General features: G+C 43.6%; 1 protein-coding gene across 2 annotated transcripts in view; it reads right to left on the bottom strand.

The window, feature by feature from the left end:
* The window catches only part of PRKCH (protein kinase C eta), a 185,728-nt gene extending 168,174 nt beyond the window's left edge, over positions 1–17,554 (bottom strand). Inside the window, exon 1 of one of the 2 annotated variants that reach the window (XM_056545930.1) lies at positions 17,536–17,554. Coding sequence is in view for 1 of the 2 variants with exons in the window: in XM_056545928.1 (XP_056401903.1) it covers positions 16,178–16,537 (360 nt within the window). In the remaining variant the exon portion in view is untranslated. Of the gene's footprint in view, positions 1–16,177; positions 17,289–17,535 lie in introns of those variants that run through there. The other variant, XM_056545928.1, reaches the window with a different exon arrangement.
* Between the last annotated feature and the right edge of the window lie 448 nt (positions 17,555–18,002).

Here is an 18,002-nt window from a genome sequence, read left to right as displayed (position 1 = left end):
CTGGGCCTGGTATTGCAGCTAAGCCATGTTCTGCCTTGTTCAAGCTGCAATATTAGTCTCCTTTCCCACTACAGTCTTCACCCGGTAGGTGACGTCTTTTAGGAAGATAGCGGGAGAAAAATTTGTGCACGACGCGTCTTTTTCTCCCACTATCTTCAGCCGCAATAACAGGAGTTTTAACGGACGTTAGAGGAATCCCATTCAAGTGAATGGGATCCTCTTTGCCAGTTGTAACACCCATTAGGCTCCATTACAATAACGGACTTTAATGGAAGACAAAGTAGGAAAAAAAATAAAGAGCCATTAACGTCCATTTGTAATGGAGCCACAATGTGAAAGATGCATAGGGCACATTTTATATGGTCATACTGTATAGAGTACTGCATTGAAGGGACCATGATACTTCCATAAGCATTTTCCCCTATGCTTTGCTGGTGCCTAAAACACTACACAGATATCAGGATCAACCGGTTGGGTCTTTGAGAGACTGTTTTAGCTCACAAGAGAAAATATTACTCATGTCACATAGAAATAAACAGATCTGCCAAGTGCCGAATATTGTGTACACCACCCAAGGGTGACAGAGTATAAGCAGAATGGGCATTCAGAGTGCTAATAAAAAGGAACATAGCATGTAAAAAGGGTAGAGCAAAAACAATAGAGAAATAAACCAGTGGATCAGGATTAGAGGCTTATACAGTGGAGTTCAACCAGGGGAAGATACAGGAATACATCATGGGACAAACCCCAGCCCGCCACTCCCTTAAAAACACAACAGGGATAATAAAAGTGAATCATACAAACACCACAACAATCCCATGGTCGAGGAAAACTGCACTATACAAGAACCAATGTACCATATTTATCGGGGTATACCATGCACCGGCCTATAACACGCACCCTCATTTTTCTGAAGAAATTTGGGTAAAAAAAGTTTTTTTTACCCAAATGTCCCTGTTAAAATGAGAGTGCGTGTAAGTGCGGCTACGGTTCAATGATTTAAAGCGGCTGCTTTAAATCATGTAACTGCAGAGGCTTTTGCGGGACCAGAGTCCTGCCGCCGCCCGATTCCCTTTCATATTTACCTGTCCAGAGGCGCACTCCTACAGTCTCCGGCAGAGTCCTGCGCTGTCGCTGTGCATTGTGCAATGATGAGTGACGCCGCGTTGAGGACGTCACTTGTCAGCACACAGCGACAGCTCAGGACACCGCCGGAGACTGCAGGAGTGCGCCTCTGGATAGGTAAATATGAAAACCAGGGATGGGGAAAGAATTGGGCAGCGGGACTCTGGCCCCACAGAAGCTGCTGCAGTTGCATGATTTAAAGTGGTGGCTTTAAATCATTGAACCACAGCGGCTTTTACGGGGCCAGAAAGAATTTATCAGCGTAGAACACAAAGATAGACTTTAAGCTAAAAATGTTACCTTAAAAAAAAAAAAAAAAAAAAAAAGCGTGTTATATGCTGATAAATATGGTAGATGGAAACCCCACCATACAGTGACCACATAGTGGTCAGATGCCAGCTCTACACGGGTGATCTCAGAATACTATCACACTAAGGCTATGTTCACACTTCAGAATGTCCACATGGAAAATCTCTGTGTGGACATTCCGGAGACTGCGGGCGCCAGCATAAATATCCCGGCGCTAGGACCGCACAGGTATTTGCTGCTTTTTAGTTTTCTACCCATTGAGGTCAATGGATAGCAAAATATGCAGCAGTTTTGCTACTCACTGACTTCAATGGAAAGGAAAATACGCAGCAGCAAAATACGGCACGTGCGACTTTATGGGGGAGATTACCGTAATCAAAACTTGTGCAGAGGAAAAGTTGCCTAGTTGCCCATAGCAACCAATCAGATCCCTGCTAATATCACTGCAAAGTGAAAGAAGCAATCTGAATGGGCAACTGGGCAACTTTTCCTCTGCACAGGTTTTAATATATCTCCCCCAATGTGTTTTTCACCTGTGTTTCCTCCACCCAATTCCTGGACCATTTGATTCTAGGTTTTCTATTGAAAAAAAAAAGTCAGATAATGGGATGAAAAGAAACGCCATAGCCCCAACATGCAACATTTTTGAAAAACTGCTTCTGACACAAAAATGCCACTGAAGGGGAAAAACATCAGAGACCAATAAAAAGCATTGTAAGTATGTCTTATATATTCATCTATTGACTCATGGCTAATATCTAAGTGGCTGCATTATTTTAATTTTATTTTTTTGTTTAGACAAAAAAAAATATTGTGTGAAATCACTGTAAAGATACATCCACACACGATCGCAACTCTGCTGCGACTTACTCTACCACTTACTTCAATGGGTCCACTGTAAGTCCACAATAGTGGCAGGCTTGCATATATTCAGCTGGCCCGTTAAAGTAAATGGTAGCGAAATTCCTGAAGCTCCAACGGACGGCATTGCAGTTTCAGGAGATGGCGCATGCCCGTGTGGTCCTATTCCAATGGATTTCGTTGGCGCCCTCTGCAGATAGAATCTTCAACAGGAATATCTCCAGGCAGAAATTCAGCAGTAGAAGTGAATACATACAACAGATATTTACATTCCTTCTGACTCCTACAGTACATAGGTCACTTCTTAAAGATGCAAGAAGCTGGAAATAAAATGTATTAGCAATGTTTATTTCCTTATACCTAGACTTTACAGGAAGTCTAAATGGATTCCTGTCACAATGTCGGATAAGTGTATGAGAGTCACAGACATCATAAAGCACATTGTGGAGTTTCATGCAGTTAAACTATGGACATAGAGACTGACTCCAAATGTATTCAATAGCTTATAGGCTGACTGCACTAGACAGAGCAAGGATTTCATCTGCAAAGACTCAAAGGTCAGAACATTCCTGTCTGCCTACAGACTTCTCAATCTAATATAAAGGGGTATTCCCATCTTAAAACATTTTACTATATATCTACAGGATATGCCATAAATGTAGGTCTCCCCTGCGACCCAACCTTTCTCAAGAATGATAGCCTTCTCTTCTAAGTGTAAACCCCACTCAAAGCATTCTCCTATACATCTCTTTACACAAATTTTATTAGAGCATCAAACTATTTTATAATGGTCACCAACACAATATTATCATTGGGTAGAGATTGTCCGTTTAATAAAAAAATCTGGCTTGGCTAAGGCGAGAGGCCTGTGAGTAATTAAACGGGGTCAGTACTTTCCCCAGGGAGAGGACACCGCTTCTGGTGTAAAACTGAGATTCAAGTAGGCCATATAGCACTCTGCAGGCCCGCGGAGTGCTATATGGCCTACTTGAATCTCTGTCTTAAACCAGAAGTGGTGTCTTCTCCCTCAGGAAAGTACTGACCCTGTTTAACTAGTCACAGGCCTCTCACCTCAGCCAAGCCAGATAACCCTGCTCTGTACTGACGAGGGGCAAACACCCCGAAACAGCTGTCAGCAGAATTTCTTTCCTTCTGGAGAGAGTTCTGGCTTGGCACAAATCCCAATCAGAGATAGTATGTGTGTGTATAATATATATCAGGTCTAATATAGACTCGAGCAGCATGTCAGTAAATACTAGTCTTTTATTACCATCTCATAATACAGTAATTGACAATATATATACAATACATTATTCAGTGTACATGTTTGGTCACGAACACAGGAACTAGCTGAGCTGGCAAATATACAAAGATATTGAGGTTTGACGTCATATAATGGCTTCCTTGTAGTCTGTAAAAAGACATTGTGAAAAATGTATTATGCTTATAGTGCATCTTTATGAACGCTCTTGCTGATTGTAGTTCGCTTTTCTGTTCTACTTTCAATTTTTATATCATGATTAATGTTACATTACACTTTATATATGACCTATTATATAGACTTTCATAAAAAGAGAACTTTTATAAGTTAATTACTGCAAGTAACCGAAATTCTTCTTTAGTCCTTGGTACTAAGGCTATATTCACACCAGTAGTGCCCGCCCATGGGCCTGCTGTAGCCATTGGGAAATTTACAGGCATATATGGTAAATGTATCCATACAAACTAGACTACATGGTGGAGACCAAGAGAGTCATTTTGGGTTCTGTTTGAGTGGTTATTAATCGGGATTTACACATACACACACACACCTCTTGGGGGCACTCACATTGTTCTCATGCTGTGCTTTTGATATATGGTCATAGTCATGGGGGTACTTTAAAGTAATATAATTAGGAGCCAATTGGCTCAGGAATGTGGAGACGCAATGAAATTGTAATAGGTATGGGGGTGTTAACACTTAAAAGGGGTACACCACTGGAAAACATTTATTTTTTGTTTTAATCAACTGATGACAGAAAGTTAAACTGATTTGTAAACTACTACTATTAAAAAAAAATCTTAATTCTTCTAGTACTTATAGGCTTCTGTATGCTCCACAGGAAGTTCTTTTCTTTTTGAATTTCTTTTCTGCCTGACCACAGTGCTCTCTGCCGACACCTCTGTCTCATGAACTGTCAAGAGCAGCATAGGTTTGCTATGGGGATTTTATCCTACTCCGGACAGTTCCTAAAATGGACAGAGGTGTCAGCAGGGAGCACTGTGGTCAGACAAAAAGGAAATTTAAATACAAAAGAATTTCCTCTGGAGCATACGGAAGCCTATAAGTACTAGAAGGATTAAGATTTTTTAATAGAAGTAATTTACAAATCTTTAAAAGGGGTATTCCAGGAAAAAACTTTTTTAGATATATCAACTGGCTCCAGAAAGTTAAACAGATTTGTAAAATTACTGCTATTAAAAAATCTTAATCCTTTCAGTACTTAAGAACAACGTTAACTTCAGAAGCTCATAAGTACTGAAAGGATTAAGATTTTTTAATAGAAGTAATTTACAAATTTACAGACAAAGGGTCTGACGAAGTGCGGAAGCACGATACGGCTGTGACCAGTCAGCCGGATTCCCCGGCGTCCTTGTCTCCCTGCACCTGCATGTTTTACTGCACGGCTAAGAAATAAAGAAGTTGTCGCTAGCTGTCTGTGGTGAGTGCCGCTTATTTTCTATGCTCTCTCAAATGTTTGATTCATGACTGTCCTGGCTGAGCACCCCACAAGCAGCAACATACATACACACCTGTTCCATCAAGAGCGAATATCAGGCTGCACGGTTGGCTGTGCCGAACGCTGTTTCTCACTACAAGCATTAATTTACAAATCTGTTAAACTTTCTGGAGCCAGTTGATATATATAAAAAGTTTTTTTCCTGGAATACCCCTTTAACTTTCTGCCACCAGTTGATAAAAAAAAAAAAAAAAAAAAAAGGTTTCAGGCCGAGTACCCCTGACAGACTCTATCAATCTAATTAGCATTGGGCCTCCTGACTATCCCCTCCGTGGCATGTCAGTAAAAAACAATCCATCCAACCCCTTCATGGGAAAAAAAGCAGCTGCCAGACATCCCCTTTTTCCATTTAAATTATTTGCTAGCAGCTAAGGGTCCTATTACATAAGCAGACAACTGCGCAATACGAGTGCTGTCCAACTTTAGGAGGCAAATAAAAATTTTAGTAGCTGGTAATAAGAAGGCCTACCACAGACACCAACAAAAAATATACATATATACTCAGATTGTTTGCAAGTCTTGTTTATGTTCATGCTTGGGACTACATGGTCTCTGCCCCCACTGTGTAGGTGATGGATACAGTTTAACAGAATCAAAGTTTGGTTTACTACCGTAAATGTGCAACAGCATGTATCCACATGGTTGAATAATTCAGATATATAGTTTCACTGGCATTAACAACCCGCATATACAACGACAGGGGGGCTGTCACGCCCCCTCCTGTAGGCTTGCAATGAGAGGCGGAGCGAGACGTCACACGGGGGCGGAGGCGTGACATCACATGTCGCCGGCCATGTGGTCGCCGGTAATCAGACCCGGAGCGAACACGTTCCGGGGACTGATAACAAACGGGGTGCCGCGTGCAAGATCCCGGGGGTCCCCAGCGGCGGGACTCCCGCGATCAGGCATCTTATCCCCTATCCTTTGGATAGGGGATAAGATGTGTAAGATGTGTAAGCACTGGAGAACCCCTTTAATAAATGAATAATTTATTATGAAAAAAAAAATATATATATATATATATTTTTTTTTCTTTTTTCACAGTACATATAAAAACATATTATTAAGACAAAGTTTCACCACACAGAAAATAAAGATAAAATGGGGGAAAAAAAAAAAAAAAACTAGAATCCTAGTTCTATTCTATGGGGTCTGGTAGAAAATGGCATCTGGCATCCAAAATTAGATCTTGTCCCCCATGCAAGCGCACCCTAGTCCCCCCAGGTCTGTAGTTTTATACCCTGCTATGGACAGGTGATCCCACTATGTTTAGCCCCTGAGCAGGACAAGGAGGAGAGATTGATATTGCCCCCTTTCTTATGATACCTTTATGCCCAAAGAATAGGAAATGTCATCTATCATGGGCCAGGCACCCACATCATTTTCTTATATTTGGGTTCTCCATCAAATCCTCTTTCTAGGGGTACCTGACATGACTCCCTTATTGTGTATGATTTACCCAGTGCATACAGTTCGGGCAGGGATCAATACACAAGGGTCGTGTGAGGACTCATTTTAAAGGTAGTATGATGGAAAATCCAACCGTATATGATAGGGGCTGCGGACATACTTCCCTGACCCCATTTAATATTGGAGACATGGCATTAACACAGGGGGGCTACTCCCCATACCTCTCTCTCTCATCTATTGACACCAGGTCTTGGAGTCTCTTCAGCTGGTGAAGGTGTCAAATTTACCATCCAGGCAAACAGTGTCCATTAATTGGCAGAGTTATGTTAATTGCCCCCAACTGGCCACTGGATGCAATAGCTTAGACTGTCGCCTCCTGGTAGTTTGATCAAACTGGATGGATTCTTTGGGATGTTTAACTACCACAGATAAGTGTAAAAGGAATTAACCCCTAGAGGACCCATGATGTACCGGTACGTCATGAGTCTGCTCCCGTTCTAGAACACGGGGCCACGCCGGGACCCATGGCTAATAGTGCGCGGCACTGATCGCGGTGCCGTGCGCTATTAACCCTTTAGATGCAGCGTTCAAAGTTGAACGCCGTGTCTAAAGTGAGTCCGACAAAGCTCTACTGGCGCTAATATGGACTGTCGCCCAACCCTTTCCCCCACTCACCTTGTTCCGTCCACACTCCCTTACATGTTTGTATGCTGCCAAGCTCCATGAAATAAAAGAGGTTTGATGACCCCGAATGACCTGGTGAGTGCTCCATTCTTTTGTTATCTGTTTGGGACCTGCATCTGTATTCTTAGAATGTGAGCACCGAAAGGGTCTAATATTGAGAAGAGCATAGCGGATTACTGGATTACAGAGTAGCGGTGTCGAGCTTCTTTCTGTTTGAGACTGCATCAAAAATACAAATTAAAATAGATTTGTAAATTACTTCTATTAAAAAATCTTAATCCTTCCAGTACTTTTTAGGGGCCATATACTACAGAGGAAATGCTTATCTTTTTAGATTTCTCTGATGTCATGACCAAAGTGCTCTCTGCTGACCTCTGCTGTCCATTTTAAGAACTGTCCAGAGCAGGAGAAAATGCTCATAGCAAACATATGCTGCGCTGGACAGTTCCTAAAATGGACAGCAGAGGTCAGCAGAGAGCACTGTGGTCATGACATCAGAGAAATCTAAAAAGATAAGCATTTCCTCTGTAGTATATAACACCTAAAAAGTACTGGAAGGATTAAAGATTTTTAAATAGAAGTAATTTACAAATATGTTTTACTTTCTGGCACCAGTTGATTTAAAAAAAGGGGTCCCCCCAGGCTCTGGCCTCAATTCAAGTGTCATGTCTGGATGAAACCAGGCACTGCTTATCACCTGCTCAATACCCTCTCTACAGTGAAGCAGGTGTTTTTCAGCAGCTCAGACAAGTACACTGGTCATGGTTGAGGGAAAGCTGAATGGAGAAGGTGCAGAGATATTCTTAAAGAGGTACTCCACTGGCCAGTGTTCCGTCTGCGTTCAGAACATTTAGTTCCGAATGCTGTGCGTGCTGCGGGGGTTGACCACACCCCCTCAATGCAAGTCTACGGGAGGGGGGGTGGCCTGATGGCACAGGGGCGTGGCCGACCCCCGCAACGAGGACAAAGTGTTTGGAACTAACTGGTCAGTGGAGCCGAAACACTGGTCAGAGGAGTACCCCTTTAAATGATCATTGTCATTTGGGAAAACTTTTGACTTGTCCTAGCGAAATGTCAACAGTTTTGATCGGCGGGGGTTTTCACCAATTAGGAGACAGAGTGGGGAGAAGTCTGCGCCACCGCGCGCTTCTCTCCCTGCCCCTTTATGAGTGCGTCTTGATGACGTGACAGACATATAGCGTGTTTGTCTCAATGATGTGACACAGAACCGGGAGAGAACACTAACCATGAACATCTCCCGGACTATTTTCCTGATCTGTGGAGGTCTGAACACTCAGACCGATCCAAACTTTTGACATGTCGCCAGGACATTACAAAAAAAATGTTTCCAAATAGCAGTGACCATTTCAGAATATTTCAGCACTTTGCTCCATACAGCTTTCCCTCAACCTTTACCAGTCTCCCTGGAGACTGAGCCAGGAGAAGTCCGTGCTGAGATTTCTTTCCCCCGACTCCATGTCACGTGATCTTGAGAAGACTGGAAGCTGTAATCGCTGCCAAAGGTGCTTCAACTAAGTACTGAGTAAAGGGTCTGAATACATGTGTCCATGCAATATTTTAATTTTTCCTTTCCAATAAATTACCAAAAAGATTTCTAACATTCTGTTTTCTCTTTGTCACTATGAAGTTAAGAAAGAAGAACGGGGAGAACTTGAAATTTTATTTTATTTTAGCCCAAGGTCATCACATACTAAAATGTGAAAAAATGTGAAAGAAGACTTTCTGAAGGCACTGCATGTGCTCCGAGTAAGCCAGGTTATATCTCCCACGAAGAAAAATTGGGAAGTGTACAGCCGCCGCCTCTCTTTAGAAACAGGTGCTTGATCCTTCTTTCCATCAACATCTGCCCTCAAGGGAGATTTACCTAATGTGTATGGGCACTTTTACACTTTATTTACTTTGCTATCTCACTAAGTATACAACCACAAAGACAGCAAATATAATTAAATGTATAAACAGTATTGTAACAAGCTTTAATGTTAAATAAACAAGCGAATGATAACTTAAATGTATCAATCCTAGTTTCTAGGATAACAGTACACCATCACATAACAGTGACCCCCTCCCCCCGACCTACGATCATTTCAACATACCATGGCATCTCAGAGACCATCGCATGTTGAAGGCAGCATCAACATACGATGCTTTTGTATGTCGGGGCCATCGCATAAACGGCTATCCGGCAGCGCAGACTGCTTCAGCTGCCACCAGATAGCCGTTTACTGTGCCCCGTGTGGTCCGCTGACGATCACTTACCTGTCCTCGGGGCTCCGGCGCATCCTCTTCAGGATCCCCTGCATCGTCGGCGCTCTCCTCCAACGTCATCACGTCGCTGCGCACGCCGTCCCGTCATCTAATAGGAGCGGCGTGCATAGCGACGTGATGGCGGCGACGGAGAGCGAGGATGCCGGGGAAGCAGAGGCCTTGCCAGAGCGTCGGGGACACCCCGGGGACGCAGCGACAGCGATGGAAGGCGACATCCTGGGCAGCGGTGACGGACCGGAGCAACGGGGACAGGTGAGTACAACTTCCTCTACCAGTAGTCTTCAACCTGCGGACCTCCAGATGTTGCAAAACTACAACTCCCAGCATGCCCGGACAGCCGTTGGCTGTCCGGGCATGCTGGGTGTTGTAGTTTTGCAACATCTGGAGGTCCGCAGGTTATAGACCACTGTCCTATACTTTACATTGCACGGATCCCTCAACATACGATGGTTTCAACAAACGATGGTCAATTTGGAACTGATTACCATCGTATGTTGAGGGATCACTGTACTATGAAGAGGTTGGCGATTTACATGAACCTCTCCTTGTCAACATTAGGAAAAGTACAGTAGTCAGCCTTAACCAATCAGACTCGGCTCTAAATCTTTGGAGGCCCCTATTGAAATAAAAGCTTCACAGCAATATTATGTACAACAATTATGACATTAGGTCATGTATTTTTTTTGCAGCAGCATAATGCATCTCCCACTGTCGGTGAACATTATCGGCAAAAAATTGTATTACAGTTGTGGTGCAGGTAATAGTGTAGGGTATGGTTGGTATTAACCCTATGTTGTCGTGATGCCAGGATGCAGTTTCCTTAGGGTAATGGTCCTACCGCTAACCGTCCCAGAAACGGTAGAGAAGAATAAAGGAATGGCCACAGCAGATATTGATGAAAACCGGAATAAGCTTTACTGCATATTTTATGTAACTGCAGGTAACAAAACAGTCTTTGTATAGAGGACCATAGTTCAGGTTCCTGACAGGTTTGCTGGGACTTCTAAGTACAGTGAGCTTTGATTTGCTAGCCACTGTGCTACTGGTTTGAGTTGCAGTAGCCACACAGGATTTTAGTAGTTTTGAGCTGGATAACTCACGGTTTAGTGGCTGCGGAAAATAAGGCTTCAGGCCTAGCTTGAATTGATGATGAGCTATGAGATTAGTGCTGCTTGATAGACCGGAACTAAAAGAGCAAATTTAGTGGAAGCAACCCCTTATATATTAAGGGGGTGGGACAAAGCTCATTGGATAGCCAAACCTGTCAGTCCTGACCTCTGGAACTCTGGGTATATCCCATGACCCAAAGGTCCTTAAACCATTTCATAACAAATCAAAGGCACGTGACCTCTAAGGTCCTAAACAGAGGTATCCTAGATTAATTAAATATATAAGTATATACATTAAATATGACCATATTAAGAGCCAACTAGGGGGTTAGCCCTACAGGAGAGCCCATTAGCATGGAGGGACTCTGGCTGAGGGGTCTCCAGACAAAAGGGACAGGACATGTCCTGTACCGGGATACCACACACTGATCTGCTGTGACTACAAAAAAAATGTCATTTGAGATGTATGAATCAATTCAGAATTAAATGGGGAAAAAAAAAAAAGTAAGTCAACACTGAGCATATGTGAAGTGCACAGAGGTATGCGACAATGCTGTTATTTCTTTCTCACATCACCACCAAACTAAGTTGTTGAGTGAGAAGGGCCTTGGTAGGAGTGAGGTCAACCATCACTTCAGCATTTTACCAATTTTGTCTTCATGGCTGTTTGGCCAGAAAGAAGCCTCTCCTCATTAAAGAGGTATTCCTGCTTTATACATCTTATTCCCTATCCAAAGGATGGGGGATAAGAAGTATGATTGCAGGGGACTCGCCACTGGGACCCCCGCAATCTCTGTGGAGCCCCTGGCATTCTGTGCCGGGGACTGCCTGGCCACGCCCCCTCATATCACACCACGCCCCCTCTATTCATGTCTATGGGAGGGGGCGTGGAGGCCATCAAGCCCCCTCATAACCATAGACATAAATGGAGGGGGTGGGACGTGGCCGTGACGTCACGTCTCTCTCTCTGAGGCAGCGCCCGGCACAGAATGCCGGGGGCTGCACCAAGATTGCAGGGGTCCCAGCGGCGGGACCCCTGCCGTCATACAACTTATCCCCTATCCTTTGGGTAGGGGGATAAGATGTATAAAGCCAGAATATCCCTTTAGAAGACACAAAAAACAAACAAGCACCTAAAAAGACCTCAGACTATGAAAAACAAGATTCTCTGGTCTGATGACGCCAAGATTGAACATTTTGGCCTCATGCTGTAGGGGTGTTTTTAGGCAGGTGGGACCGGAAGACTGGTCAGGGTTTAAGGAAAGCTGAATGGAACAAAGCAATAGTTAATAAAAACCTGTTTCAGAGTGCTCTGGACCTCTTCCAACAAGTCTTTGGGGGGGGGGGGGGGGGAATGGGGGATTTATGAGTGCATTTTGTGCTCCTGAAGCAAATTTATGAAAAGCAAATGTTGCACATAGACATAAAAAAAAAAAAAAAAGTCGCAACCCCTCTCCAAAATGTCGTAAGTCAAAGTTAGGTGTCAGACCTAGCTAACAAAACGGCCTTTGGAAAGCACTTTCAAAGAGTCTAACAAAAAAAGTTTAAACTGCAACTTTTTGTGCAGAAAAGTCACAGATGAGAGGAGGAAACATTTAATATAGTAGTAAAGATTTTTAAAGGGGTACTACAGCCAAAATTTACTTCTCTTTTATCCATAGGATAGGAAATAAGTAGCTGTTCATGGGTGGTCCGACCACTGGGACACCCCAGAATCTACAGAACAGGCCCAGCTCTGACTGAGGAGCGCATGCGGCAGGGTCATGCACAGACATTTTGGGGGGCAGGGGCTCAAGTAGAAAATAAAAAAAGGGCACTATATATATATATATATATATATATATATATATATATATATATATATAAAAAAAAAAAAAAAATGTTCATAAAAACCTTACATATGTTAATACAATACAATTCCTGAGGTAAGGGACCTTGGCAAGTCTTGTCAGCTGAATGGGACCTGCATCACCCCACAGAGGTTCCTATCAGTCAGAGCATTAAAAGGGGCACTCTGGCGCTTAGACATCTTATCCCCTATCCAAAGGATAGTGGATAAGATGCCTGATCTTTGGGGACCCCCGTGATCTTGCACGCCACACCCCGTTTATTCTCAGTCCCCGAGCGTGTTCGCTCCGGGTCTGATTACTGTCGATCACGGGCCGGAGCGTTGTGACGTCAAGGCTCCGCCCCGTGTGATGTCACGCTCCGCCCCCCTTAAAGCAAGCCTCAACACGCTCCGGGGACTGATTATAAACGGGGTGCGGCGTGCCACATCACGGGGGTCCCCAAAGATCAGGCATCTTATCCCCTATCCTTTGGATAGGGGATGAGATGACTAAGCACCGGAGTACCCCTTTAATGGGGCAGGTCATTTTAAAGGGCAGGGGCTCAAGCCCCCTTTTGAGTCTATAGGGGAAATGTATAAAAACCTGTGCAGGGGAAAACTTGCCCAGTTGCCCATAGCAACCAATCAGATTTTTTCATTTCTAAGAAGGCCTGTGGAAAAAAAATTAAAGCTGCTATCTGATTGGTTTCTATGGGCAACTGGACTTTTCCTCTGCGCAGGTTTTGATAAATCTCCCGCTATGTGCGCTTGTCCCTGGCGTGCGGTAGATGGCACGTGCTCCATTGATTTCTATGGAAGCTCCAAAGGGACTGGAGTCCAGCACTTCCATAGAAATGAATGGAGCGCATGACGTCTAGCGGTAGATTTAGTCTAGGTAATTTAGCACAAGGCTGCAACATAAAAATAAAAAAAATGTGAAAAAAAAGTAAAACTGGCAGGAGAATTCCCAAATGCATTATACATTATTGAATTATAAAGTAATGAAGAATGTGAAAGGTAAAACTTGAATATAAAACACAAAAGTGGAGCAGATCTTTCCATGATACCTTCTCTGTTTATGTACCATGCCTGGTTTGGGTTTACAAATACTAAAATAAAATATGTAAGAGTGTCCTAAGACCCGTAAAGAAATTACAGAATTAGTTTTCATTGTAGACTTACTATGAAAATGTCAATACTATGTAACTTTCCACAATACCGTGTACTCTAATGTACAAGGATTACCTATAAATCATTCAGTATCAAAGTGACTGCTGGGTTCACATCAGCATTGTATTCTTCTTTTGTTCTGCGCCGTCACTAGGGCAGAACAACAATCCTTTACACTCTGGACACAAACAGTGCCTGAAATACCATGCTGACATTAAAAGGGGTATTTCAGGGAAAAACCTATTTTTTTTATCAACTGACTCCAGAAAGTTAAATAGATTTGTAAATTACTTCTATAAAAAAAAATGTTAATCCTACCAGTGCTTATCAGCTGCTGAAGTTGAGTTGTTCTTTTCTTTCTGACAACAGTGCTCTCTGCTGACACCTCTGTCTGTCTCAGGAACTGTCCAGAGTAGGAGCAAATAACCATGGCAATCCTACGGAATACCCTTTGCCACAATACGCCGTTTCTAAATGGCGCTGCGGCACAGGAGGGTTATTATGATGTTCAGGCAGATGTCCGGCAATAACTCTTTAGACGCGGCGATCAAACTTGATCACCGTGTCTAAAGTAAAAGTTTCCAAGCAGCTCCGTCAGGCTGATCGGGACCATCATGGTAAAATCGCGATGTCCCAATCAGCTAGGATGCATCAGGAGGGTGCCTTTACCTGCCTCCTGCGCGTCCGAACGGTGATTGATTGAAATCCAGGCTTGAACTATCAACCGCCGATAACACTCATCAATGCATTGCAATGCAATGGCATTGATCAGTGTATTGAATCAATGTATTGCATGTTATATTCCCCTATGGGGGCTATAACACTGCAAAAATAATATTTAAAAAGTTAGATGATTTAACCCTTCCCTAATAAAAGTTTGAATCACCCCCCCCCCCCCCCTTTTCAGATAAAAAAAAAAAAACGAAATAAAAATAAACATATCTGGTATCGCCGCATGCGTAAGTGTCCAAACTGTAAAAATATATTGTTAATTAAACCTCACGGCCAATGGCGTACATGCAAAAAAAATTCCGAAATCCAAAATAGCGTATTTTTGGTCACTTTTTATACCATAAAGTCCAATCAAAACAAAAATGGTACCAATAAAAACTTCAGATCATGGTGCAGTTATAGGGGTCAGAAAATTACAATTTTAAACGTATACATTTTCCTGCATGTAGTTATGATTTTTTTCAGAAGTATGACAAAATCAAACCTATATAAGTAGGGTATCATTTTAATCGCATGGACCTACAGAATAAAGAGGTTTTTTTTTTTACCGACAAATGTACTACGTAGAAACGGAAGCCCCCCAAAATTTGCAAAATTGCGTTTTTTGTTCCATTTTGTTGCACACTTTTTCCCCCCCCATTTCTCCATAAATTTCTGGGTAAAATGACTGATGTCATTACAAAGCAGAATTGGTGGCGCAAAAAATAAGCCATCATATGGATTTTTAGGTGCAAAATTGAAAGGGTTATGATTTTTAAAAAAGGTAAGGAGGAAAAAAACAAAAGTGCAAAAAAGGAAAAACGCTATGTCCTTAAGGGGTTAAGGCTATGTTCACACAATTGAACGTCCACACTGAAAATTTCAATACGGACATTCCACCAACGGCGGAGCACTGGTAGAATATGCCGGCGCTAGGACCGCTCAGAGATGCGCCGTCTCAGACAGTAATTCATTTCCATGCAGACTTCGCAGAAAGAATAGACAAGTCTATTCTTTCTGCGAACTTTGGAATCGGGATTTCCACGGCAGGATATTCCGTCCTGTGCACAGTGCAGCAGAATCCCATTGAAATCAGTGGGACACTGCTACAGCGGAATTCCATCGTGTGAACATAGCCTAAGGGTAAGGTCACGCGTGTCGCGTTTGCTGCTGTGCGTTTTCCCACCCATTGAAGTCAATGGGTAACAAAATCAGCGCCGTATTTTCCTACCCATTGACTTCAACGGGTAGGAAAACATTCAGCAGCAAATACAGCAGGTGTGACCCTACCCTACCCAAATGGGGCCCGTCAGATTTCCTACATTTTAAAAGGACCATATAGTGTAGCACGCTGTGCTATTTTGTCCAATATTTTTGATGGAACCAGCGACACAGGTGTGAACGGAGCCTAACACCACAAAGGGAAAACAATCACGTTGGAAAATAGTTTCGGATGGGCCAAAAGTTGTGATTCAAAACTGGTCGAATTTCAAATTTGAGAAAAAAAAGTAAATAAATAAAATAAATACAATAAAATAAAAAATCTGTGAACATCTTAAAACTAAAATAAAAGTAATTTAAAAAGAACATTTTGATGTTTTTTGACTTACAAACAGCTAACATAAAACCAAGATGACAGTCACGGCTAGGATTCCCATTGCAGATCTTTAGGGGTATTACTAATTATTAACCCATTTACTGCTGAAATAAAAAAAAATACCCATAATGTGCTATAGGTCTAAGTCAGCGTTTGCCAACCAGGGTTGTAAAACTACAACTCCCAGCATGCCCGGACAGCCTTCGGCTGTCCGGGCATGCTGGGAATTGTAGTTTTGCAACAGCTGGAGGCACCCAGCTTGGGAAACACTCCTCTAAGTGATCGTCCTGGCCCACTCCTGACTTACCCAGCCTTCAAAGGAGTCTGTGGGTCCACAGTTTCTGAAAAGCTCCTGGAAACTGAGGTTGCAATTGGCCACAAAGTCATCATACCCGATAGGGGTGTCGTGGAAGATGGCCAACTCCATCTTGCTCCCCTCACATATAGTAACGCAGAACTCTTCATTGTAGGTGGGCTTATTAGTCCTGTGCTTGATGGTGGTCTTCCCAATGGTGCACTCATCCACGTTGATGGTGATGTAGGGGTCCAGTAGAGAAGAACCTTTCTTGAAGACCGAATGCCGTAAAGACCACCTGGTGGGCTGTAGACCCACTGCTTCACCTATCTTCAGTTTTAAATTACCATTGAACCTCATGGTCCCAGCCATAGACCTGGTTGGTGACCCTTCTGGGACAGGTGAAGGAGATCAGCCTCTTTTGGGTGGGTGTAAGCTGCTGTCAGGGTGTAGTAGCTGCTGCAAACCTCCCCCTGTCCATGCCAGAGCCCCCAGCTGAGAGGCACCTGCAGGCAGGTACTATGCAGGTACTATGCAGCCAGCATGCAGTATCTGAACACAGCCTGGGAGCCCCAGACTAACAAGCTGGACAGGAAAAAAGAAAGTTTCTCTTCCCTCTCACCCCTCCCTGGGCTGGCACTTGGATTGTGTAGGTGCAGTCCTCTTCTGTGCCTTCCTAAGCAGTGCAGTCACCCAGCCCTGGCACAGGGATCCAGTGCAGTAAGCAGCACAGTGCACACTGATCACAGTCCTGCTGTGTGAGCACAACCAGGAAGCCTTATACCGAAACTGCGTGTCCAACACCGCCCCTAGCGGCCAGCTCTAAGCATGACCGCCTGTTGTACTTGTAACAAAAAAGTGTCAATTAGTCACTTAGCATTTCCCTTTCTGTCGTAAATATAAGCACGTGTGTCGCCCTCTGCTGTTTCATTTGAAAACATTCTCATTACTTCTTTAATTCTTACTTCTTTAACTGAGGGACAGGCAGCTTTGCCACCGCCACTGCACAGTGTTCACCCAGCTTCCCCACAGTCCTGAATGGTGAGTCTTCCTAGGTGAGATGTGTGAACCAGGAACTATTTTAATAACTATGGGGGAGATTTATGACAACCTGTGTAGAGGAAGAGTGGTGCAGTTGCCCATAGCAACCCATTATATTCCTTCTTTCATTTTCGCACCTTTAAAATGAAAGAAGGGATCTGATTGGTTGCTATGGGCAACTGGATAACTTTTCCTCTGCACAGGTTTTCATGAATGTTCCCCTATGGAAGACATGCATATACCATGTAGGACAGTATTTCTCAACCAGGGTGCCTCCAGCTCAAGCAAACTACAACTCCCAGTATGCCCAGACAGTAGTATTTACTTACTAGTTTAAGGGTACGTTCACATGTGTGGATTTTCGCAGCATATTTCGCTGCGGATCCGCCACTGAAGGACCTCCTATATGCTGCCTTTATATGTGCCTGCTCGGAGCGGCAATACGCCGCTACGAGCAGACACACTGCGATGTGCGAGTCGCCGCGGCGCACGGGCAGTATACTCGCACATCGCGGCAGCTCTCGGCCTAGCTCATTGAGCAGGGAAAGCGGCTGCGATGTGTGCGAGCACACCGCGCATTTGCGGCGACTCGCACATCGCAGTGTGTGTCTGCTCGGAGCGGCGTATTACCGCTCTGAGCAGGCACATTTAAGGGCACCATACAGAGGTCCTTCAGCGGCGGATCTGCAGCGTAGAATACGCTGTAAATCCGCACGTGTGAACGTACCCTAAAGGGGTACTCCGGTCCTAAGACATCTTATCCCCTATCCAAAGGATAGGGGATAAGATGTCTGAC

Source organism: Hyla sarda, chromosome 11, assembly GCF_029499605.1.
Source record: "Hyla sarda isolate aHylSar1 chromosome 11, aHylSar1.hap1, whole genome shotgun sequence".
Classification (NCBI taxonomy): Eukaryota; Metazoa; Chordata; class Amphibia; order Anura; family Hylidae; genus Hyla; species Hyla sarda.
Note: the sequence above shows the minus strand (reverse complement) of the source record. Positions and strands in the feature narration are given on the sequence as shown.